This window comes from Nothoprocta perdicaria, unplaced genomic scaffold, assembly GCF_003342845.1.
Source record: "Nothoprocta perdicaria isolate Ctin4 unplaced genomic scaffold, notPer1 scaffold_54, whole genome shotgun sequence".
Lineage (NCBI taxonomy): Eukaryota > Metazoa > Chordata > Aves > Tinamiformes > Tinamidae > Nothoprocta > Nothoprocta perdicaria.
The window spans coordinates 3,710,007-3,732,725 of record NW_020455799.1 but is presented as its reverse complement, the minus strand read 5'-3'; the positions used below and the strand labels follow the sequence as shown (position 1 = coordinate 3,732,725).

The 22,719-nt window shown below is 44.0% G+C and overlaps 1 protein-coding gene and 2 long non-coding RNA genes across 4 annotated transcripts; all 3 read left to right on the top strand.

Annotated features, from left to right (window-relative positions):
• The first annotated feature begins 3,275 nt into the window (after positions 1-3,275).
• On the top strand, positions 3,276-13,460 carry TRAF5 (TNF receptor associated factor 5). 2 transcript variants are annotated; one of them, XM_026048410.1, is made up of 10 exons: positions 3,276-3,493; positions 5,499-5,556; positions 6,517-6,618; positions 7,350-7,514; positions 7,960-8,037; positions 8,417-8,491; positions 8,765-8,857; positions 10,297-10,425; positions 10,960-11,128; positions 12,403-13,460. In XM_026048410.1, the coding sequence occupies exons 1-10, from the start codon at positions 3,279-3,281 to the stop codon at positions 12,978-12,980; spliced, it is 1,662 nt and encodes a 553-aa protein (XP_025904195.1). In that variant the 5' UTR covers positions 3,276-3,278; the 3' UTR covers positions 12,981-13,460. The 2 variants fall into 2 exon arrangements, with proteins under 2 accessions (XP_025904195.1, XP_025904194.1); XM_026048409.1 differs by having other exon boundaries at positions 10,297-10,437; positions 12,403-12,998.
• Positions 13,461-16,625: 3,165 nt separating this feature from the next.
• On the top strand, positions 16,626-18,238 carry LOC112955162. The gene is made up of 3 exons (XR_003250843.1): positions 16,626-16,692; positions 16,928-17,065; positions 18,207-18,238. It is a non-coding gene; the product is annotated as an uncharacterized LOC112955162 (long non-coding RNA).
• An 896-nt stretch (positions 18,239-19,134) lies between these two features.
• Positions 19,135-21,122, top strand: LOC112955168. Its single transcript, XR_003250844.1, has 2 exons — positions 19,135-19,185; positions 20,414-21,122. It is a non-coding gene; the product is annotated as an uncharacterized LOC112955168 (long non-coding RNA).
• The last annotated feature ends 1,597 nt before the right edge of the window (positions 21,123-22,719 follow it).

Genomic DNA, 22,719 nt, shown 5'->3' with positions numbered 1-22,719 from the left:
AAGGCAGGGGCTGAGAGTCTTCTAAGCCTTGTCCCTACTGAGTATCATGGAGCAAAGGAGCATCCTGGAGCTCAATGTGGGAGAGCACAAGTAGAAATCTCTTTCCGTGCTCTGCTGCGTGCACATCCTGGAAACGCTGTGTGCATGGGAATCGCGACGGAGCTTTCTGCCGAGTGATACTGCAGCTTGGGAAGGCAGCCAGGCACGACTTTCCATGTACACAGAGGACCAGGCAGGGACTGGGCCAGCACCACCCACCTATTTGCTACGCAGCAGCACCAGGAGGCCTCTTTTCCTTGGTCCAAGATGACCAAATCTGTGATAACAGCTCTCATACTTGCCCTGCTCTGTCTAAAAGACAGAGCAGCTCTCAGTGCTTAGGCTCGGGTCTGCCCTGCTGGGTGTTTTGGTCTATTTTGAGCACAGCGTTGCCGCCGGCCCGAGGGGCTGCTGCCCTTGGCACTCCTGTGGTAACCCGATATCTCCTGTTGGGAGCTTGGTATAACATGACGGAGAGCATGGGCTCTTAGGAAAGAAATACAGCATTATAGAGACTTTTGTTTTCCTGAGTGTAGTAAGCACATTCTTGATGTTAGAAGCGTTTCTTTGTCCAGGCTGGTTCAGTGTGGGGTAGGTGTTGTGTGGTTTCTCCTCCTGTGTGGCTGCTTGTGGCCATGACCGGCAGCACCACCGTGAAGGGGACATCACGGGAGCACCTCTGCTTTAATGTGGTTGTGAAGAGCGTTTGCGTGACAGCTGCATTTTAATTAGTGATACCGTGCTGATTTTCCTCCTTTTAACATGGGCTGCTTGTGTCTTACTGAGAGTGATAAGATAAACTAAATGTGGACCATTTAGATAGAAAATGCTGAGCCTCGCCTTGCTGTGGTGGTAGTTAAGACAGGATAGCCTACATTTTAAACAGATTATTTTTGTTATGAGAATTTTCCAGCCTGGATTTTTTCCCACACATGCCAAAGAAGGTGTTTCAGGTGCAGTCAGTCAGTCTGTGAGTGCACAGATTTGTTGAGGTCCCACTGTGCGGTGGCTGTTTGTAAGACTTGGCTTTACTTCTAGTGATCCGAGCTATCTCTTTAACATGAGCCCAGGATCCATTCAGTTTATTTCGATATACAGAAGTGATGTATATCGAAAGTGATGGTGGATTTGCCGTGTCTGCAGAGCGTTTGTTTTACCCCATGCTTTTCCAGTGGCCTTGCACTGCCAGCACTACCCCGTGTGCATCCCGCCTGTGCCATGAGCATCCTTGTGCCACAGGACCCCGCCAGGGCTGTGGGATTTGAGGGCAGCCTCGCAGTTTGCGTGTGGGGCACGCGGAGAAGGGCGGTTGTGCGGCGCGCAGAAGTGAGAGCCGGGCTCGCGGCGCGCGCGTCGCCAGGAAGCTGAGTCAGGCGGCCCGGCGCGCTCCCGCCCTCGCGCAGGGCGCTCTCGCCTCCGCTTTCGCTTCCGAGGAGGCGGCCGCCGGCGCTCCAAGGCACAAGCGGAGGAGCAGCCTCGGCCGCCGGCCCAGGACACGTCGGCGCTCCGTGGCACGCGCCGTCCGCGTCCCCTCACCGCCCCGGCGCGCGGAGCCTCGTGTAGGCCATGGTTTCCGTGGAGCAGCAGCGTATCAAAGTGGCCTTTTCCCACTTGTCCTGAGCATCGCCTGAGCCCCAATACTGCCTGAAGGATGAGACTAGAAACAAGAGGGAAGCCCGGGCGCAAGGTGCTACTGTTGCTGCGGGGCTCTTGGCCAACCCCATGAAGACCCAAACTCCCACTGGCTCCCTGAGCCAGCTGAGGTGGAGCGGGAGCCTTCCTGGGCAAAAGCTGGGGCAGCGAGGTGCTCAGAGGCTCCTTTTTAGGAATATATATATATATATATATATATATATATATTTTTTTTTTTAACATATATTTGGGGGGAGGGATATGTGCACGTTAAGTCTTAGGGATATGTGCACCTTAGGGAGAAAAGGGGTCTCATTTCAGCCGCATGTTTGGTAAGTGTATAGAATATGTATGCTTTCCTCAGAAGGAAATGGGAACAAATGTGTTTGATTTAATTACAAAGAGGTATATGTAAGGGAGTTTCTAGATGGTATTTTGGGTTGGTAATCATGTCTCTTCTTAGCCTTTTCTATGGCCTTCCTTAAAATATTTATAATGTTGTTTACTTCAACCAGAAGCACATGATACACAAGACAAACCCCAAGAGACAAAAACTGGTGGATTTTTTGGGTTCAGTTTTACAGAGGGCAGCATTTACTTGCTAAATCCTTAGCATCAAGTGTGCTACGTCCTCCTTCAAGAAGTTGGGTGCTATGGAAATGAGAAAAAGCATTAGAAAAAAATGTTTTCTTGTAGGATTTAGGTTTTTTAGCTCCTCTGGACTGTGTCCCTGGTTGATGTGAGAAAGAGAAGCTGTCCCTAATCGTGTACCAGAGCAGTGGGAGACCCATTTGCAGGGCTCAGCGCTTAAAACCCAAAGGAGATTTAAATCCCCGGTGGTCTGTGGGATGCAGGATCGTGGGTGGGCCTGCATGGCACGGGGAGCACTGTCAGTGCTGCTGGACGCCAGCCACAAGGTCCTGGAGGTCGTGGTAGCCCCGTTGGGCTGCTCTGGCAAGAGGAGCCTCTGCCAGCTCCCACAGCGCTGCTGGTGCCACCAAGAGGGACTTGCTGGGAGGGGAGGAGCGGGGCGCGTGTGGACCGGGCCTGGCACACACGTGGCGTGTCAGGGCACATTCAGAGGGTTTGGCTTCTGCTGCACCAAAACCCAAGGTAACCTCTTTTTGCTCCCCTTTTTGTGTGCTCCTTGCTGCTAACCACAACGCTGTGCTCTTTCTGACCCACTGCAATGAATGAGTAAGGCCGCGTGGGTGGCCTTTACGTTAAGTGTGGGCTTTGCTGACAGGACTGGGCTGAGACCGTGACCTCTGCTGTCCCCAGCCACGTCTGTGGCGGGTTTGACTTTGCTGAGACTAACAGCTCTGGTGGGAAAATCAGGAAGACGTTCTCTCTTCTGGGGGAAAATTTTCACGTGAAATTCTTTCCAAAAGGTGTTTTGGGGCTAGTCACGTAAAGAAGGGTGCATCTTATTGCAGTTCTCTGAGGTTTTCACTGCTCCTCTGCAGCTGATGCAGCCTTTCCGTGCGAAATCTGCTGAAGGAAACTCCTCAGATAAGCAGCAGCCTGCTGCAAGCTGCAGCCAAGCAGGTCTGCCTGTAAATGTTTTAAAGGCTTCTTCTCACCGTTGCTTTTCCAGCGCAGCTTCCATGGCCTGTGACGAATGCACTGGTCTCTCCGGCATCTTTGCGCGCCAGAACTCCGGCAGCGGTGCTTCCCTGGACTTCGAACCTGACGCCGACTACCGGTTTGTGGAGAGCCTGGAGGAGCGCTACAAGTGCGCCCGCTGCCGCCGCGTCCTGCGCAACCCGCACCAGACGGGATGCGGCCACCGGTTCTGCCAGCAGTGCATCCTCTCCCTGAGGTTAGTACCAGCCCCGTCTCTGTCCGCAGGGAATGAATCGGCTCTCAGTCAACTGCAGGAATAGTAGCAATGAGCTGGTAAAAAGCACAGGAATTGTGGAAAGGCTGTTGAACTCGGTCACTGCGTTCCCAGTGCTTAAAAGATGCCTCTGTGAACCTTACCTGGTGTGGCCAGCAGTATGGGATCTTTTGGACAAGTGCATGGAAGCTTTTATGTTTGTAAAGTCAGTGTAAGGAATTTTTTGTTGCAAACTTAAGCACATTAGAGTGAGGTGCTGTCTAGGATACGAAGACGCTCTGTCTGTCACTGGTGAGTTTGCTGCATTAAACTCTAATGGTTTTTGTACCAGTGGTTAGATCAAAGCTGTTTGCTTTGGTATAACTTTTTTGCTTTTAGTGGAGTTGCAGAACTGCTGTTTATATTATCTGATACCACGGTGAGATCATAAGGTTACCGGCATCCACCTGCTTGGGATTTATCTGCCCATGAAATGTGTTTATCCCACAGACATGTCCGGAAATTCTTTGAGTGTCGCTTGGTCCATCTGCAGTAGAATTTGGCCAAGAGAGCTACAGAGAAACTTAATTATGTAGATGGCTTTAACACTTTACCTTCACACTTACATATCTTAGATGCTTCGTGTTAGTCACTCCATCTTTCACAGTCGCCTCTCCATGGACAGCACCTCAGTAAGCGTTTTCTCAAACTCACTGTAGGGCTTTGGGGAGCTTTTTAAGACAGGAATCATCTGAGCTGATTTTATTGTTGTGGCCAGGAACATTCAGCTTGTACTAGACAAAGGCTGGTCTGAAGGCAGCCTGGGGGATTGCTCCAGATCTGACATTTGGTAGCAACAGATGGCCGGGGAGTAACAAAGTCCTCTTAATTAAAAAAACTCTTATTAGCACTTGTAGCACAAACTCTGCTTTCTGTTACGCTGCTGCAGCTCAATATCCTCTTAGTGCTGTGAGCAGAATTTGGCTTTGTAGTGGCCAGATCAATGTGTTTTTGAAGTTTGGTTTGGTTCTTAGGGTATCCCATGTGAGTGGGATGTAGACAAAACACATTGTATCCAAGATTTATTTTTGCATGACTTTAAGGTTGATTCATAAAAGGAAATAGTGTTATGACATGAGAACAGTATGTAGCATTTATTTTAGTGTAACATTGCTGACATAAATTAACTTGTTATGAAAGTGACTAAAATGTAGGAAACTGAAAAATTTTCTGCCTAAGTGAAGAAGTGGTGGCATTATTCTTGTTTGTACCTACAGGTTCTTACACTTGCTCTGAATAGGCTGCATAAGGATTATCTGAAGAAAGAACACTGTGTATGCAAAATATTCAGGTTATCTGGAGGCTTTGCATAGAACTGTTGTCAGGTGTGCAAAAGTAGAATTATATTCTCTCATATTGCCTCCTCGAAGCACTCATGATACATACTTTTTTCTCTCACTACCTCCTGTCTTCAGGGTTTGGTATTTCTCACCTCAGTTTTTCACATAACAGGGCTGTTCTCACTTGCATTCCACCTGTCAGGTACTTAGGCAGGTGTCCAAATAGAGGTCTTACGATCACTGGGGGTATGCCTGATTTAGCATTCTGTTCTGAAACTCTTGAGTTCACGGGCTCTTTTTCAGTCAGGTGTATGTTTCTTGGGTAATTGAACACACAAGAATGTGCCTGGTGTCTCAGGCTGCATATCGCTGTGGTATAAAGCATTCGTTGACTTTACTAAGAAATATGTGTCAATAGATCCTGAAATCACAGATACTTCGTTTCAGACTGCAAGGTATTACTGACCAATTTGAAAAGGTTCTTAAAAAGAATCCTCCCACTTACACCTTGCAGTACTGCAATTGAACCAAATGCATTTTGAGGATTTTCTCCCTTAACACTGAAATGCCTGCTACTGATCCCCTCCAAAGCCAGGTGTTAGCATGGCCCTATTTTGTAAAAGAAATCAACTGTTCTGGGAATTAACGTGGCTGTTCTTTTCATCTAGAGAACTGAATGCAGTACCCACCTGTCCCGTCGACAAAGAAACAATAAAGATGCATGAGGTAAGTGGCTGTAGTTGCAGCTGCTTCAGCAGTCAACATACACCACAGAAAAAAAAATAAAAAGAAGAAAAATCTTATTAGCAAGAAAGCTAAGAAAACATAGATCTTAGTCTCTTAGTCCTCAGGGACAGAGCAGGGACAATGTTAAGGGAAAAAGTGTGCAAGGATGCATAGCTAAAGCTTTATTTTATATCCCGTGTCATTTTAGTCCTCTGTATTTTCCTGTGGAGTGGCCAAGAGTTTCATGGAGTTTTAAATCTGCTCTGGTGTTCAATGTTTCTTTTAGTGGAGAGTTTGTTTACTTACTACTTAATCCCCCATCTTGCTGGGGGATCTTGTTTATTTGCCTTTGCCTTTCACCAGGCTTTAATTTGCTGCTTTAAGTCTTTTCAGTACACCTCATTAGTCTTGCAGACTTAATTCAATTTCTGGTTACTTTTTGAAGTAAAAGACAAGTTCACACTTCTTATTTTGTAAGCTACAGTTTTTTTTTTTTTTTTTTTTTGGAAAGGATTAAATATCCTTAAAAGTATGTTACCTACTTGATCCTGCCAGGATATATTTTCTGGTGAAATTTCATCTATCTCCTTCTTTCTCTACTCACAAATAGGAATTTGTAGTCTATGTATATGAAGTTGCTGTTTATATGTCTATATGTCATATATGTCTAGTATATGAAGTTGCTGTTTTTGCTCACTGTCTCCTACCCTGTGCAAATTTTGAGTAATGCAGCAGTGAACAGCTTTATAGTGCTCCTCATAGGAATAGAAAATTGACATAAACATTTTTGTTTATATTTTTAGTATACATTTTCAAGGTGAATTGTCAAGAACCATCCCTGTGGTTATGGAATGCTCACATCTGTCTTTAAAAGGTTTCTTGGGATGTTTTGCTGTCTTTTTATGTTCTTTGTAACATCTTAAAAAACCTCATGTGAAGACTAACTTACTTTCTTCACAGGTATTCAAAGACAACTGCTGCAAAAGAGAAGTTCTTAACTTGCAAGTGTTTTGCAAAAATATTCCTGATTGCAACTCAAAAGTAATTCTTGGACGATATCAGGTCAGTTCACTTGACCAAATTTGGAAGCCTTTGATTTTCATACAAACTCTGATGTGTGCTATAAGGTCAACTTCAAGGATTCTCTTCAGATTTATTGTAGCAATGTGGTTTAAGTGCCTAGAACATGACTTACCCTGCCTGTTTGTATGAAACAAATGTCAACAGAAAGTATCATAGCTGTAAGTTTGCTCCAGCTTTATCTTCAATTATATAACAAGAACCGTTTGGTTTTATCTCGCTGTGATGCATCTGTCTCTTCTGAGTTCAGGAGAGTCTTAATAGGTAAGATGCTGAAGCTTCCAGCAGATTGATGCTCAGCCTGGCCTCAGGCCACACTCTCAACAGGGCTCCCTAGCCCGGTGCCATCGTAGCTCCGCTGCTCAGCGGTGCCCAAGGGGTGAGCTCACAGGTGGCCTTGGCATCACACGCAGCTTGTCTGCACCTGGACACCCTCAGGTGGAGGCTTCGTGAAAGCTCACAGCTGCTTGCCAAGAGGAATCGGACATTTTGGCTTTTTCTTGTGTGTTAATGCAGTAAAAAGCGGAAATTAAAGAAAGAGCTGTTCGGATTTGCAGGTTCGTCTGCTTACTCTGCTTTTGAGGCAGTGCTGAGGAAGAGTGTGTAGAGTTTGTTAGCAACCTGCCAAATGCTTTGTGTGTGTTCTAGGCCAGTGAATACCCTATTCTGGTATTCCTTCCTCTGCTGTATTAATTTACTATTCCATGTTGCAGGAGCATCTTCAGCAGTGCCTGTTTGAGAGCGTGCAGTGCATAAATGATGGGTGTTGCGATCAAATTCTTCGGAAAGATTTGAAAGATCACTTAAGTCAGCACTGTAAATTTCGAGAAGAAATGTGTCAGTACTGTAATGCATATGTAGTCTTAATCAACATGAAGGTGAGGTCATAAAACATTTGCTGGGAATCTATAGCACATGTTTGCTTCCTTAATGTTGCACACTGAAAAGTTTCCAGCATTATAATGAGGCTTTACAAATTATGGAACAGCATTTGGCCAAGAACATGAAGGAAAAAGCATAATAAATTTGTAAAATAAATACTGCCAGTTGCTGTAGCTCTCTTACGAAGAGCAATCTGGTATGGGGTTTGCACTTGTATTTTTTGTGATTACTTTCTGCATGCCAGAAATTAATAGCTTCCTTTATATATACTGCATTATAAAAATAGAGAAATGTACGTTGCAGGCAAGAATAAATTAATATGTAAATTTTGTATATTTGCCTATTCTTGCCTGTAATATGCCGTGTATCATCTTTGATATGGTGTTACTTGAGTCTGATAATAAATTGTTGCCTTTTTTTGTTTCTTTTTTCTCCACACAGAATCATGAAAAAAATGATTGTCCTGACTATCCTGTGCCTTGCCTCCAAAACTGTTCACAGATAATCCTAAAAAAGGAGGTAATTTTTTTTTTCAGGTATAATAATTCAGCAAACTGCACTCTTCTATGAAATTTGAAAATCACATCATAGACTGCGTTGAATCATGCCAATAAACAGGTTTACTCATTTGCTCTAAGTATTTTCTTTGTTTTGCCCTAAAAGTGATATGTCTCATTTTATGAATGAGGTGTTAGGTCATTGCAGAACATGGGCATTGCAGAGCCAGTGGATCACCTGGCTTGCTTTTTGACTCTGACCACTCATCTTCCCCTTTACATGATCGTTGGTCTATTGACATTGGCCTTTATTCATCAGTTATTCAGATATTTAGATTTTACCAGCACAGGAAGTTATTTAGCATTTATTTCATTACCACTTTCTCTGTTAATATGTGCAGATTGAAAACCATCAGACAGTGTGTCCTGAGACTGAAGTGGACTGTCCCTATAAACAGTATGGCTGCCTTGTAAAGGTATTGTTCCGTACATCTTTATTTGCACTGGGATTGAGATTTGTCTCCCAAATCAGTCAGAGTATTTACCAAAATAACTCCTTCTGTTCTCTCACAAGTCCTTCTAGTATTTACTAAGATATTGCAATAAGTCAGGACTGCCATTCCCTCACTTTCAAAGCACAGAGGAGACATTTAAAACTCTTGCATCAATAGCGTTCTTTTACTAAACATTTTCCAAAATCTGTCTAACATATCACTAGATTCTTTCACTTTTTCCTCCACCTCACTAAGGTTAAAAGAGGAAAACTTGCGGAGCATGAAAACAATGCCCTGAGGGAACACATGCTGCAGATTTTGGACAAGAACTCCAGATTGGAAGAACAGGCAAGTCATACTGTGGGGCGTTCTTCAGCAGTTTTTGGCTGGTTATGGGATGCTATGAGATTCTGCATTTGTTGTATGTTTTAGCTCAATTATCTTTTAGAAGGCTACTAAAAACGTTGGAAAAGCCCTTCCGGTGGAGCCAGGTAGACTTGTGTTCTCTGCCAGCCCGGTGGGAGGCTTGTGGCCACCACTCACCCCGTTTGCTTCCTGCCGTTGTTACGGTGGGCACCAGGTGTGCAGCGGGAGTGTTCACGTTCCAGTGCTTGCCCGGACGGCAGGAACACACTGAGGAGGAGCCTCTTAATGCCCCTGTCTCAGCCTCTGCAGAGGCAGCACCAGCTGCTGGCCGTGTCCTCTAGCAGAGCAGCTCGAAAGCGCTGCTCCCTGCGTGATCACTGCTGCTGCTCCCAGCAGGTGACCCAGGGCACAGGCCCAACGCTGCCAACGCGAATGCAGCCAACTGATGGTCAACCTACTCTTTTGCTTGTTTTAAACATATGTGCCCCAAAACACAACGATTCGCTGATCTGCTGTAGTTGTAGATTCAGTTCTCCTCACTCATTCATGTCTTTTACTTGTTAGAGCCCAGTACAAAAATACATATGTTATATATCTATACATACACAGAAACATACATGCATGTAGGTTCACATTATCAGAGAGCAGAGTCTGTGACGGAGGTGGAAGGTATGAGTCTCTTAGTACCTCTTGCTACACAGAGCTGTTAAGAAATACGGCTACCTTATGGTTTTCTTGGGAAACATCATCTTTTATTCGACCTGGAAATTCTGCCCAGCTAAAGTTGAGGAATTTTGCTGTTCTGCTGGGCTGAGTTGACGTCTGTCACCGGCTCTGCCCCAGTGAGTGACGTGGAAGCCCAGCAAGCACAGACAGCGCTAGCGCACACACGCACCCGCACTGCGAGGTGCTTCCAGGGGGTGTCAGGACTGTTGTGCATGTTGTGCAGAGCTGAAATCCAGTCCCCGGTGTGCCGGGGGTGCCGAAGGTCCCCCACGCACTGCAGGTCCCACATGTGCACGTTCTCCATGGGGAGCACAGGGGACAGCCCATGGGAGAGCGGCACATGCCATGGGCTTGCACGGAGAGCCCAGCATGAACACTGTGAACGTGCAGGAATAACTACTGCCCTCTCAACTCATCTCTGGCCTAATCCAACTTCACATCGTAGTGCGGAGAAGCTTCCAGAAATCTTGCTTTGCAACCTGGGCAATGATATCATTTAAGAGGCAGAATTCAGTACTTATTAGTACTTATCCATTAACTATGAATGAATTAGTGCTATATGTAGTTAGCTATAGTATTTGCATGGTAAACTTTTCCATTTTTTTCCTACATGGTCACATACATTTTCATGTGATTGTTGTGTATTTTGCTTTATCTTCATTTTTTTTTTAATGCATATTTTTTTCCATCTGTAGATATCTGACTTGTGTAAGAGTCTGGAATGTAAAGAGATTAAAATCCAACAGCTTGCAGAGGCAATTAAAAAGTGTGAGAAGGAATTCAGACAGTTTACACAGCTGTTTGGAAAAAACAACAATTTGATGGTAAGCACACAGGTAAGACATTTATTTCTCCTTTCTGTCCCATTGCTTTCCTGCATCCTGGAATGTGTTTATCCAGGTGTGATTGTCATTAATAGCAGGATGGTACAAATGCTCTCTCTCAAACACTTCACGAGCTTTTCACGTATTTTTACACTACAATATCATCTTTTCATTTTACCCAATGAAGAAGTTTGGCTGTCTGGCTTGGGCAAAAAGTGCTGAATAAATCCTGCATGGACAGATCCCCATGGCAATTATGCAGGTGTAAATTTGAATAATTGGTTGAATGAAGCAACGCAGTGTGAATTGGATTGAATCGGGGATGAATTCTCAGTGAGGAGATGCTGAATTAAACATGAGGGAGCATTTGGAAATGTCCCAAAGGCAACCTGTGCAATATTTTTGCATATAACATGTAGTGAATAGTGCTGACTTTTTATTAAAGACTTCTTTATCTTATTTCAAATGAAGTGATTAATTGTGAATGTGTCTGTCTCTGCTTCTCCCTCGCTGCCAATGACATTAATTGGGAAGGCTCTTGCCAGTCACCTGGATAAATCTGCACGCCTGGAGTCACAAGTAAAACAGTTAATACAAATGGCAAACCAGCAACAAAGTAAATTAGACTTGCGACCCCTGTTTGACACAATCGAAAATGTAAAACAGAAGATTGCCCTTATGGAAACATATGACCAGCGTTTAGGTATGTTGGGAACGTATGTTGGGAAACTTCTGTTTCTTTCCTGCATGGCTTTAGGATTTTTGTTGACTTGATGATAGTGCTAGAGGTCAGTTAATTGTAGCTGTTGGTTGGTCATGGATTTCCTCTTCATGATTCCCAAGACCAATTGGTGGCGGTGAGTACTCAATCCTCGCGCCTTCCTTATGCACCAGTGTTACTAGAGGCATCAGCTTCTGAATTCCTGTGGCACTGCAAGGTCAGGGAGCTGGGATTGGTGAGGCTGGTGGATTTTAATAGTCGCACCATGTGTGATGTGAACCTTGCAAATTAACGTCAGCCTTGTGCATTAAAACAGCATGTTTGTGTAACATGGATGGACTTTAACGAAAACTCCTCGATTGTTTCAGTGCTACGGCTAGCCTCGATGCTGGGGATGCTTCTGTCTTTTCTTCATGACAAGCTGCTTGCATTGCAGCCTGATCTCTTCTGCTTCCCAAGCTCCTTCTGCAAAAGAGTACAATGAAAAGTAAAGGCTGAGATTTGGGAGAGAAGTCAACAGAATCAGAGAGGAAACATACTTGTATCCCAGCGGCTATATGTTACCTCCGACCCCTACCCTAAGAAAACTCACTGTAGATCAAAGAGTATATTGTGGGAGGGGATGGAAAACAGTCAGGTCAGATGTGGTTTTCAGCACCAGAGTGGGCATCAACATGGATCTTTAGAACAGAAAAGGCAGCTCTTGTAGGCCAGGCTCTATCCTTTGCTGCTGTATGTGCAGCAAGGCTAGGATCTTGTTTCTCTTCCATGGCATTACTTTAGGTTCCCTCTTTAGGTGAGTCAGGCCCAGAGTTGATGCTGATTTTCACGTGGTTCCTGTCACAGTCTGATAATGTTAGCATTTGCCAGGGTGGAACTCCCATTAGTTACCAGAACATGAATATATGCAGCAAATGAGTCCAAATAAAGAGTTTCTATAACCATGGAATCCAGATGCAAATTTTGCTTCTCGGTGATATCTCCAGAGTAGGACTAACCAATAGATAAATGGAGCTTTTTGCTACTGTCATTTAAGAGTTTATTTTGACTCGAGCATAATATTGGCAAAAGGCTGAGTGGACTGGCCTGGCCTAGAAAGTTAGTTGTCTCTGAGAAGCTGTTGGATGTAATGCCACAGTTTAGTCTTCAGCCTTGGTCTTGAGTAATTAAGTACTGTTAACTCAAGTTTGGTTGCTCTTTGTATCAGGTGTTTTCACAGTTTTATTGAACTGAATGTTTCTCTCTTTTTTCCCCAGTTGTTTTGGAAGGTCAGTCCAACAAGCACGACCTGCAGATCAACATTCACAAAGCACAGCTCAATAAAAACGAAGAACGCTTTAAGCTTTTGGAAGGCACGTGTTACAATGGAAAGCTAATCTGGAAAATCATGGACTACAAGATGAAGAAAAAAGAAGCAGTGGAAGGCCGTGTCCTCTCTATATTCAGCCAGCCTTTTTACACCAGCCGCTGCGGGTACAGGTTGTGTGCGAGAGCTTATCTGAATGGGGATGGCTCTGGAAAGGGAACACACGTCTCGCTCTACTTCGTTGTGATGAGAGGGGAGTTTGACTCGCTGCTGCCGTGGCCCTTCAAGCAAAAAGTTACACTTATGCTTTTGGACCAAAGCGGGAAAAAAAATCACATTGTGGAAGTTTTCAGAGCTGACCCCAACAGCAGCAGTTTCAAAAGGCCGGATGGAGAAATGAATATTGCCTCTGGTTGTCCACGCTTCGTGCCACACACTGTTTTAGAGAACACAAAAAATACCTACATCAAAGATGACACTCTCTTCTTGAAAGTAGTTGTGGATTTAACTGATCTGGAGGAGCTGTGAAAAAAAATCTTGATAATGGGACTGATTTGACTATTCAGAAATTTTTGGTGACCACCAGCCATGCAATAGTGAATTGCCACTAGTTAAGCTATTGATAAGGTTATCGAGGCTTTTCGACTGCATAACAACTAATGAATTGCCAAAGTGTCAACCTTTGTTTTTTAACTTTTTCAAGACTGGTTTTAGGGCAGCTGTAAGTCCAGTTTGATGCTGTGAACATACATTCGCACCAGGGTTTTGACTCTGCTCAGTACGTGCTGGGGGTGAGTGTTTGGCTCCCATCAGAAGACAATCCCATCATTTTGGGATGAATCTCCTCCAGTCAACCTTCTGGAGCCCAAGCAGGCCTGTGGGTTCCCGTTAGTGACTCAGAACTATCACATCCATCATCACAGTCTGCATTTCACTCGTCTGAAATGGAAGCACTTCAGTGCTAGCACATCTGAATTAATGTGTCATGATCCCTCAACTGCCTGAGGTTTTGAAGCAGGGAGAATAACTTCAGCCAGGCAGGGGAAACCTTAGCCAGGGATCTTGCATTCCCCTTTTCTTCTTTTCCAGAAAGTCCAGAGGAAGGTGCCAGTGCCTCTTGCTTTTCTAACCTTGATGTTGCAGCTGCAGTGAGTACCCCAGCTCACAATAGCTTTGCTAATGGCATCTCTGTGCCTGCCTAGTGCCTTGGGACTGAGTCCAATTGGTGATAATCCTCCACAGTCCCCCCTTTGAAGTCAAAGGACTTGTCACCTCTCAGGATATGGCCATAAATGGGGTACTCAGCCAGCCTGACAGCTCTCGGCTGCACTGCTGGAAGAAAGGGGGTGAAGCTGCAGTATTTCTGCTCACACACCCATGCAAAATAAATCTTTTCTGGCCTCCCAGCTCTGCAGAAGGCTTTGGATATCTGCTAGTGGAAAGTCCCATGTTACATGCACTGTTCCCCTCTGCTAGAAGTTTGAATGTTTGATTGTGGAGGGAGAAAACGGATTAGGAGATGAACCCAGTTCTTGCTGGTAGTGAAGAGCTAGTACGTGTTAAAAGGAAATACAGCTACTGAGAACTGAGAAATACTTCTGAAGATCTTAATTTTTATGCCAAGCTCCTTCCCTGTTGCACCGAAGTGCATGAATTGTACATGTTTTATTGGAGACAGAATAAAAACACTAAGCTCAGGCACTGGGAAACAAGTAACAAAGAATACATGTGCCTTCCAAAAGCCTTACAGAAACCTGTGAGAGGGATCTAATTTTGCACAATCAGTCATTTTGTTGCTATAAGTGACGGAATTCTTTGTCTCTTATGTCATCTTACAGATCAGGTATTGAAACATTAAACATATCCCATTGCTCCTGCAGTCCAGTGGCAGAGAAATCTGGTATTTTTCAAAAGACAGTAAGAAATTAAGTTGGATTTACAATAAGAGTAAACTAGGCAGGCTAAAAACAAACAAACAAACAAAATGGGTCACAGAGTGCAAAGAATAAAGTAGAAAAATCAAGAAGAAGGCAAATGTGGCAAAATCCAAAATGTCCAGACTTTCTGTGCAGATTGCCAATATCACCTGAAATAATACAATTTCAAGATTGATAATGAAGTGAAGGCAAAATACCCTGTTTTGTATCTAAAATCTCATTACTAGGCATTTATTTCCTTGTATGTTTTCTAGGACATAATTCAGACACAAATATTTTCAAAATGGGGTTGGAGGAGGTAAAGTTATCCATACTAAGTTATCCATGCTTTCTGGTGAGTTAGCACCTTTCAGCACTGCTTCAGTTTATATGGTACTTATATCCTTTTTGCCATACAACGTCGTGTATACCACACCACTGTAGGGGTTTTCACTGTTCCCAAGGATGGATGCTGAGGGCCAAATTTTCTTCCCCTGTGCAGTCCCTATTGACTGTAACAGCCATGTTGCGTCTGTACGACGGAGAGAATCAGACCTGATGTCCAGAGTACTTTGTTGCATAAAGAATAAGCTAGTTGTGAAATGGTGTGGCATGGTGGGACATAAATTATGAGTCATTGATGTGGGCTTCATGTTGATTATTCCTTTAACGTTAGCCATGTAACTGTCCAAGTAGCACAACTGGAATAATAACTACTAATCTGGTTGGAAACGTAGTGCTCGTATTTGCTAGAAATCTTTAGTGTGTTAAGTGTAAAATACAGAAAGTGATCAAGAACTTTGAGAGAACCAAGGCAAGAGGGATACAGCACAGCCTGTACGTAAGGGAATTGCTACCCCTCACTGTCTCCACCACCCCAAATGTAAAACGGGGATAATAATAATAATACTTGCAGAAGTGTTAGGAGTCTTTAAGTGTTTTGTGAAGAATTTTGAGCATGACAGGAGCTAAGTATTATTAAAACTCCATTTCTAAGTGTTAGAATAGGTGATGGCCTTGTGATGTTGGTAGGTGTTTAGTGTGTCCTTGGAGGGATTTTGGAAGCGTATTAGTTTTATATGGCAATCTCTCTTCCTCTACTGACCTGCTGGTTTTGGTTTTGTTTTTTTCCCGTGGATATTTCTTTTAAAATTTCAAAGCACAAATGACTCATTCTGGGCAATGGAAACATGCCTTTGGAAATACTGCCTGTTTTATAAGGAATCAGTTGAGAAAAATCAATTTTCTAAAGCAAACTTTATTTAAATGTGTTCATTTTGTTAAAACAGTTGCAAGTTCTGTGTTTAGTTTTTCAAGGTTTTTTACTACTGTAAGCTGGATTTTAAATAGCTTCCCATTCTTAATAAAGAAAGAAAAATGTTGTATTGTATGGATGTTATGGAAGAAGCTAGATGTTGCATGGAAAAAGACAACAAAAAGCTGTTCAGTGATGTTGTATGTGGGTAGGTAGGAGCTCACAGAGCACAGAGTGCCCCTACGCCAGCGCACAAGAGTATTTTTATGTATTTATTGACAGATTTGTCGCTGCGCGGGCTCCTCCCGCCACGGGGCAGGCCCCTCTCTGGGCAGACGCCCCCGGCGCGCGCGCGGAACGCGTCGCAGTAACCGACGTTGCGGCCGTTGCGTCTGCCCGTCACGCGCCCGGGGGCGGGGCGGGGCGCGGCCGTTAACGGTCCCTCCCGCGCGCGACTCCGTCCGGGGCGGCGCGGCGCGGCGGCGGAAGCGGCGCCGGGGCCGGGGCCGGGGCCGGGGCCGGGCGGGGCGGCCCGCGGCGGCGGTGAGTGCGGCCGGCCCGGCACACCGGGGAACTGGGGCACGGCGGCGCGGGCGCTGGGAGCTTCTCGGTTCGCCGGGAAGCGCAGCCGCGGGACGGCGCCCTCAGCGGCCCGCGCGGCGTGGAGGGCTCGGCCTGTGCCAAGCAGGAGCCCTCCGCGTGGGCCTGCGGGCAGCCGAGAGCCCTCGGGGAAGCTGCAGGCCCTCCCCACGCACACACATGAAAAACACCCAAACAAACAGCTTACAAAACCCTCCAAACCCCTTCTGTAGCTTCACATTCACAAGAAGTGACAGAAGCCCCGGGTTTGTCCCCAGTTTACGAGCCCCAAGCAAGGCTTTGCTGCAGCGCGCGAGGCGCTTTGTGAGGAATGGGAAGGGTCTTACCAGGCTGCCCCGTTGCTCCCGCTGCCCTGAGGCTTTGGGGACGAAGGTGTTGAATGCGCTTGTGTCCGCAGGCATGGACAGCAGGAAGGAGGAGCGGAGCAGGTCGCTGTGCGCAACGTCGCAAGAGGAGCTGAAGGCCCGAGGTAGGTGTCGCGCTGCTGCGTGCTGGTGTTGCTGCCTGTGCCACACTGTAGGTGAGGGGACGGGTTTGAGTGTCGTTGGCAGCGTTGTCGCCTGCTGATGGCATGAGACAATGACACGGAGAGATCAGGAAGTGCCCTCAAAGATAGAGGTTTGCTGCGTTTAACTCATGTGAAGAGTCGTCTTTTCATCACACTTGTTTGCGTGCTTGTCACTGCTGCCTTGTGTCATCCTAAGGAAAAGAAAAAAGGAAAAGAAAACGTAGTAGGAGCAGATCATCATCAGTGTCATCCACATCATCTTCTGGTACCTCCACAACATCCTCCTCTTCCTCCTCGTCACGCTCATCATCGAGGTCTTCTTCCAGCAGCCGAGGTAAGCTGCCCTGGTACTTCAGTGTGCACAAATGGTGGTCGCCATTGATCACTGTCTTAGGAACAGCTACAGCTTATTTCAGGTGCAGCAAAATTGCTACACAGTGATGATTAGAGATACTGCCAATTCAGACTGTTGTCAATACAACCTGCGATGGTATTAAGGGTCCTCCTTACACACTGCATGTCGCATTCCTGTGTTCACTTAAATGCCTTCGGGAATAAAAGCATTTTCTTTCATTCACAGAAATGTTATTTTGTAATAATTTACCATATATATTTAAAACTCTCTTTTAATAAAATTAATATAGATGCTTTTCTACTTCAGCTATCTAGACTAAGTTAAAGTTTTTGTCTTGGTCTTACTTGGACCTTGAAATTTCAAATATTTAAATATAAGGACTTGTGGAAGGTACATTAATGACTGAGTACAGTGGCATTTAGTCAAATTGTTGTAGGATTCAGACTTTTCACATTAAGCTGATGCTTAACTCTGAGTGACTTTGCTTTGAAAAACATACAGTGTGAAAGTAAGCGCAGATTTTCTGTAAGGGTCCCACCCTTGTTTTCAAGGGAAACATAATGCTGATTGTTTAAAAAGTGTATTGTTTTGATGTTCTATTTTAAAATATTTTTATTGTAAGTAAAGCAAACAAATTGCCCTTTTAGAATATGATACATTAGGCTAAGCACTGAAGTGTTTTTTTTTTTTTTTTTCAGTGTGTTCACTGACATTATTAGCCCAGTTAAGCCATATTCACTTGTACACAACTTGGTGTTGGGGCATTAAAAATGCCACAGATTAATAAAGACTTTGTTCCACTTTTCTTGAAGTGAATTTAATGTCCATATGGAATTAGTAGACTTGTTCACTTACTTCAGTGACTGATTCAAAGCGTTTGACACCATTTCTTGAAAATGTTCCTATTTGTGAACTCAGTACTCTCTGAGGAAATCATGTATTTTCAGTGTCCATGTTAGATCAGTAAGTGGCTGTAAGCTAATGCATTGCATTTCTTAGGACTAATTTCAGACTTTTATATATTCACTTCATATAGAATCTTTCGTATGTTTTATGCTCTAGATGCTTTATATGTAAAAACAAATCTCAGAATATTCAAATTGCTTTTTTTTTTTTTTAGATTCTCCTAAATCTAAATCAAAGAAAAGGAAAAAGGAAAAACACAACAAAAAGGTAAAGGTTTGCTGAGAGAAATAAGCAGTTAACAGAAAATAGATCGTCATAACCTTAAATCTTATGTCAGATTTAATGCCTTTGCCTGTTGCTATAGTCCTGTGAAGCAAGTTTCAGGGAGCAATAGCAAGTTGGCTGATAAGTAACTTGACTTTATGATAAGCAGAAAGAATTTAACGTTCCTTTTGCCAGGCTGTAGATTTGTGTCATCGAGAATTTAGAGCAGTCCTCGGTTAGAAGAGAAATGAAATTCTGTAGTCAGTGAAAGATAGTAATAGGCTCTCACTGTTGTGATTTTATCATTTCTATAGGACCTTCTTTTCTGAAATTTTGTATATTTGGAGTACATTAGAAAAAGAGATAGAATCATGAATCATGCCATGCATATTTTTCAGAATCTTAAGGCTTGCTGGCCTTGCAGCACTGCTTTCTGTGTGCTTCTGTGCACATCTTCAGCAGTGGTAAGGGCAGCAGTAGCGGCTGTCTGACTAGCCAGGGCAGTAAAATGCTACTTTGGCATGGTTTATATTCCCTTTTCCACATGTAAACAGTTGGAATGTATATCTTTTACTTGCAGAAAAGGAAAAAGGAGAACAAATTGAAGAAAAAGAAAGAAAAGAAGAAAAAGAAGGAGAAGGCAGGACCTGTCCAGCTTTCCAAGGTATGTTCATGTGCATCTAACATCATATATTTCTCATCTATGTAATTAAATGAAAACATTTTTTATTTTGGGAATGATTAGACTATTTTTTTAACCTTCTATAACATTAAGATTTGTAACATTTCAACATAAAGCAAAACTTACTTTCTTCTAATGTATGACTTCATTTTAGCTCTTGAAAAACAAAAAGAAGAATGAGAACTACAGCATGATAACAGGAAAGAAAATTAAGATGAAAATAAAGAAGACGAAGAAGGATAAAGAGGTGATGGTTGAAAATAGTCTCTGTGTCCGAAAAAAATCATATATTTTTGTTGTTGTTTGTTTCTAATATTTGTCTTTTTCAGAGGAATAGATCTGACACTTAAGAGTTTTAAGTTGCATATAGGTTTTTAGGTGGCTGTGGTGCCAGCTGAGAAATCTGAATTCATTCTTTTGGTCAAATGTTTTGTGATATGTGCATGGGCTTGGAGTATCTGTGCATGGCTGGACAGGCCTGTGTAGAGCATTCAGAATTAGTCTGCTAGGCTTAACTGACTGCTAGGCTTAGGTCTGAGTCTTTTCATTAACTTGCACTGCTTTTACCGGTCAACCTCTCTTTCCAGTCTCTTATGATCAGGTGTGGTAACTGCTGCTTTCATCTGCTTGTGTCTGTGAGTGTGTAGACACTCACATTAGATTAGATCCCCATACTCATGCATTCTCTCAAAGCAGTCAGGTTTTGCTGTGTGTTTTTTTTGTTGTTGTTGTTGTTTTTTTAAATTTTTGTTTATTTTGGGTGTTTTTTTTTTTTTTTTTTTTTTTTTTTACTTACAACCCGAGGGACCTTGGGCTATAGATAGGAGTGGTGAGCTTCAGTGCACAAATAATAAGTAGACTCTCTTCAGCAGTTTCCACCCCTTAGAGTGACCTACAAGAGTGTCTCATGCTTGTAGGTATGTGTGAAGTGTTACTTTGGTGAGGTGTCCAGTTTGTATTCTGATTTGGCATGATGATTCATACCATAGATGCCAAAATACATGCAAGCATTCTGAGCTAAATTTAGTCAAAGCTATTTTTGGTGGCATTGGAGTCTATGCTAAAGTATGCCAAATCTGACTTTGCTGGCCTTGTCCCAGTAACCTCCTTGTTAAAACTTTACGTGTCAAGGATATTCACTCTTTGCCTGGGTTAGGCAAGAATATGCTGAACTGAACATCAAGTGTTTTAACTATTTGGAGCTTTTTTTTTTTTTTTTTTTTTTTTTTTTTTTTTGTGGCAATTGTGTGGAAATTGTGGCAGTGGCACCTTGTCTCGTGCAGCATCTCTCCTGGGTACCTGCTGCCTGGCGCTTGCTCCAGATGTTCCCAGCTGGCTGGCAGCTAGTAATATCCAGCCGCTGGAATGTGAGCGCATCGGCTGTGCAGCCTGCCATGCACAAGGAGACGTAGGCAGCCATGGCCCTTTGAGTACAGGTTTGTGGAATCCCTGACTTCTCCTTTTGTGCCCTACAGAGAGACCGGAATCGCGCAGAGCTTCTCGAGTTTCTGAACTCTGCCTTATGACGGAAGGAGCTGAGCAAGGACTTGCAGATCCACCCAGCCAACAGTCATCATGCCTAGCAAAACCCTAACAGGAAGCTCAGGGAAAAGGGCCCCACGTTGGGCAAGACCAGACTCTCCTGCTCTGAAGACAATCAGGATGCCCCTTTTAAAGGCAGAAAGAAGAGAAACTGTTAACTTGTTAATGAAGATCCATGTCCTCCTTTTGAGACCCTAAGGTAATAGCCAGGCTGTGACATTTTAAAAGAGCCTAAGAGTATCATTGACAGTGATAAGAACGGACACTCTCCAGTCCAACAATGTAATTCGTACTCTAGCTGCATGCAAAATGCACTCAATTTCAACTGTCTTAATGTTTCTAGTAGCTTAAATGGAAAAAAGCATTTGTAAATGTTTATTTCAAAGATGAGGCATTTCCATAGATTTTTCTCTTTTATTTGCAGTAGTGGTTTTACTTGTCCTGAAGAACAAGCTGACTTTTGTAAATAGAACATACTTTTACGCAAATAATTTCTTGAGAGTTCATTCACTAATACATTATTTTCTTTCAGAGTTTGAGATACGATCCTTCTCTGGACAGTTTGTTACTCTTTTTCACTAGAAAGTGTAACAGCAAAATATTTGGGAGTAATAAAGGCAGCTGTATGTTTTTAATCTGCAATAGAAGTGGGAAAGGTGTTGGCATTTGTTTGCTGTTTGAAGGCAGCGTGCGCTCACAGTCGGTAGTCGATTGCCACCACATCTGCAGATAGCAGGGCTAAAGCTCTTGGAGATCCAGCTTACCTTTCTCATGCTGTTAGCTGTGTTTCAGGTCTTCCTCTGAGGAGCCTCAAAATGCATCACGTATCTTGGTCTAAAAGAAAGAGCCCTAAGAATGATGCAGAAGCAGACAGTGACAGGAACCCTGTAAATGTGCTGCTAGTCCCTATGAGACAAAACTGATGTTCCTTATGCTCCGTGACAGGAACGTGAGGTGTGCAGTGGTCAGTGTGGGGAATTTGTTCAACAGCAAGCAAAAAGAAAACTCTTTGTGGCTAGCCGAGCATTTTGGGTAAATTGGAGTTTCACATGATCATTCAAGGGATAATTTTTAAACTACTTGATGTATGAAACTCCCTAAAGATGCCAGAAGCGTGTCTTTTCTCTGGTTTTTATTGTGAAACATTTTTGTAATTGTTGTGGAGATGTAACTCCTCAGACACTAAAATCTTGGTTCCAAAGAGCAGGTGTCTACGTCCTTGATTCATGAAAAGATGTAGGTGAAAACTAGCATTTCCTTGACATTTATAACCTTGTGATGGAAACATTTTTGGGGCGCGCTTCTGAAATGTCAGTAGAGGAAACACTAGAAAGTCCTTTATTACTCTTCTGCTTCCTTTACAACTTGTGTGAACTGGACAGACAGGCTGGTGCAAAATGTACAAGAGATCAGAAAGACAAAATCCTGGTAAGGATACCACTGTCTCTCGGAGGTGCTCACCTCCCTTGAGCTAGGTTGTGTCATCCTGCAGCGCTGAGCAGGGCCTGCAGTTTTGCCCTCTGCTGCACACTGGGAACAGTTAAGCTTGGACAAGTTGTGATGTTCCTGTATGGTTTGTGTCACAGGAGGTACAGGAGCTTCCCAGTCATCCGCCTCCTCTCTCCCGCAGGGAAAACTGGATGGCTTCTGTATCCAAGGGGATAAAAAATGACCACTGGGTGGAGCTCCAGTACTGACTGTGCCTCTTAAACCTGCTGCTCCTGCTCTTGCTTCCTCAAGTCTCACTATGCTTGGGCACTCCATGAAATGGCTGATTTTTAAGTAGTCCTGGGTTCTCCTGAAAGTCTGTGAGGTCCTGGAACACCTGAATATCCTGCCATCTGGTACTCCTTTGTATTTGCAGCTGTAGGAGGATGAGCTTTTGAAGAGCTGCTCCTTAATTAAAGATATCAGCAGACACCCAGCTGCGTATATGTCCATATCTGAACAAAGTCTGGTCAAGATTTGCTTCTCTTTTTGCTTGTGCTTTGTTTTTTCCTGTTTGATTCTGATGTTCTTAAGTGGTGGCTCCCAAGAGGTGTGACCCCTGCAGGCGTTCCGGCGGGTGGGAACGGAGCGGGCGCTGGGGGCTGCGGCCATCGAACCGGCCGCGCTGGGCAGCTCAGCGGGCGCTGCGCTCCAGGCTGGTGTGGGCCAGGGCTGTGCAAGGGAGAGGAATGAGGAATGTGTGTGCGTGAGGAGAGGCCGGAGTAAAAAGTGGCTTTCTTTCTTTTTTTTT

What these genes read in the sequence shown, in the direction of transcription:
- TRAF5 (XM_026048409.1), top strand. Translation starts at nt 3,279, where the DNA reads ATGGCCTGTGACGAATGCACTGGTCTCTCCGGCATCTTTGCGCGCCAG. An exon ending in CAGTGCATCCTCTCCCTGAG is followed by an intron (nt 3,494 to 5,498) that starts GTTAGTACCAGC and finishes CTTTTCATCTAG; the next exon opens with AGAACTGAATGCAGTACCCA. An exon ending in AAACAATAAAGATGCATGAG is followed by an intron (nt 5,557 to 6,516) that starts GTAAGTGGCTGT and finishes CTTTCTTCACAG; the next exon opens with GTATTCAAAGACAACTGCTG.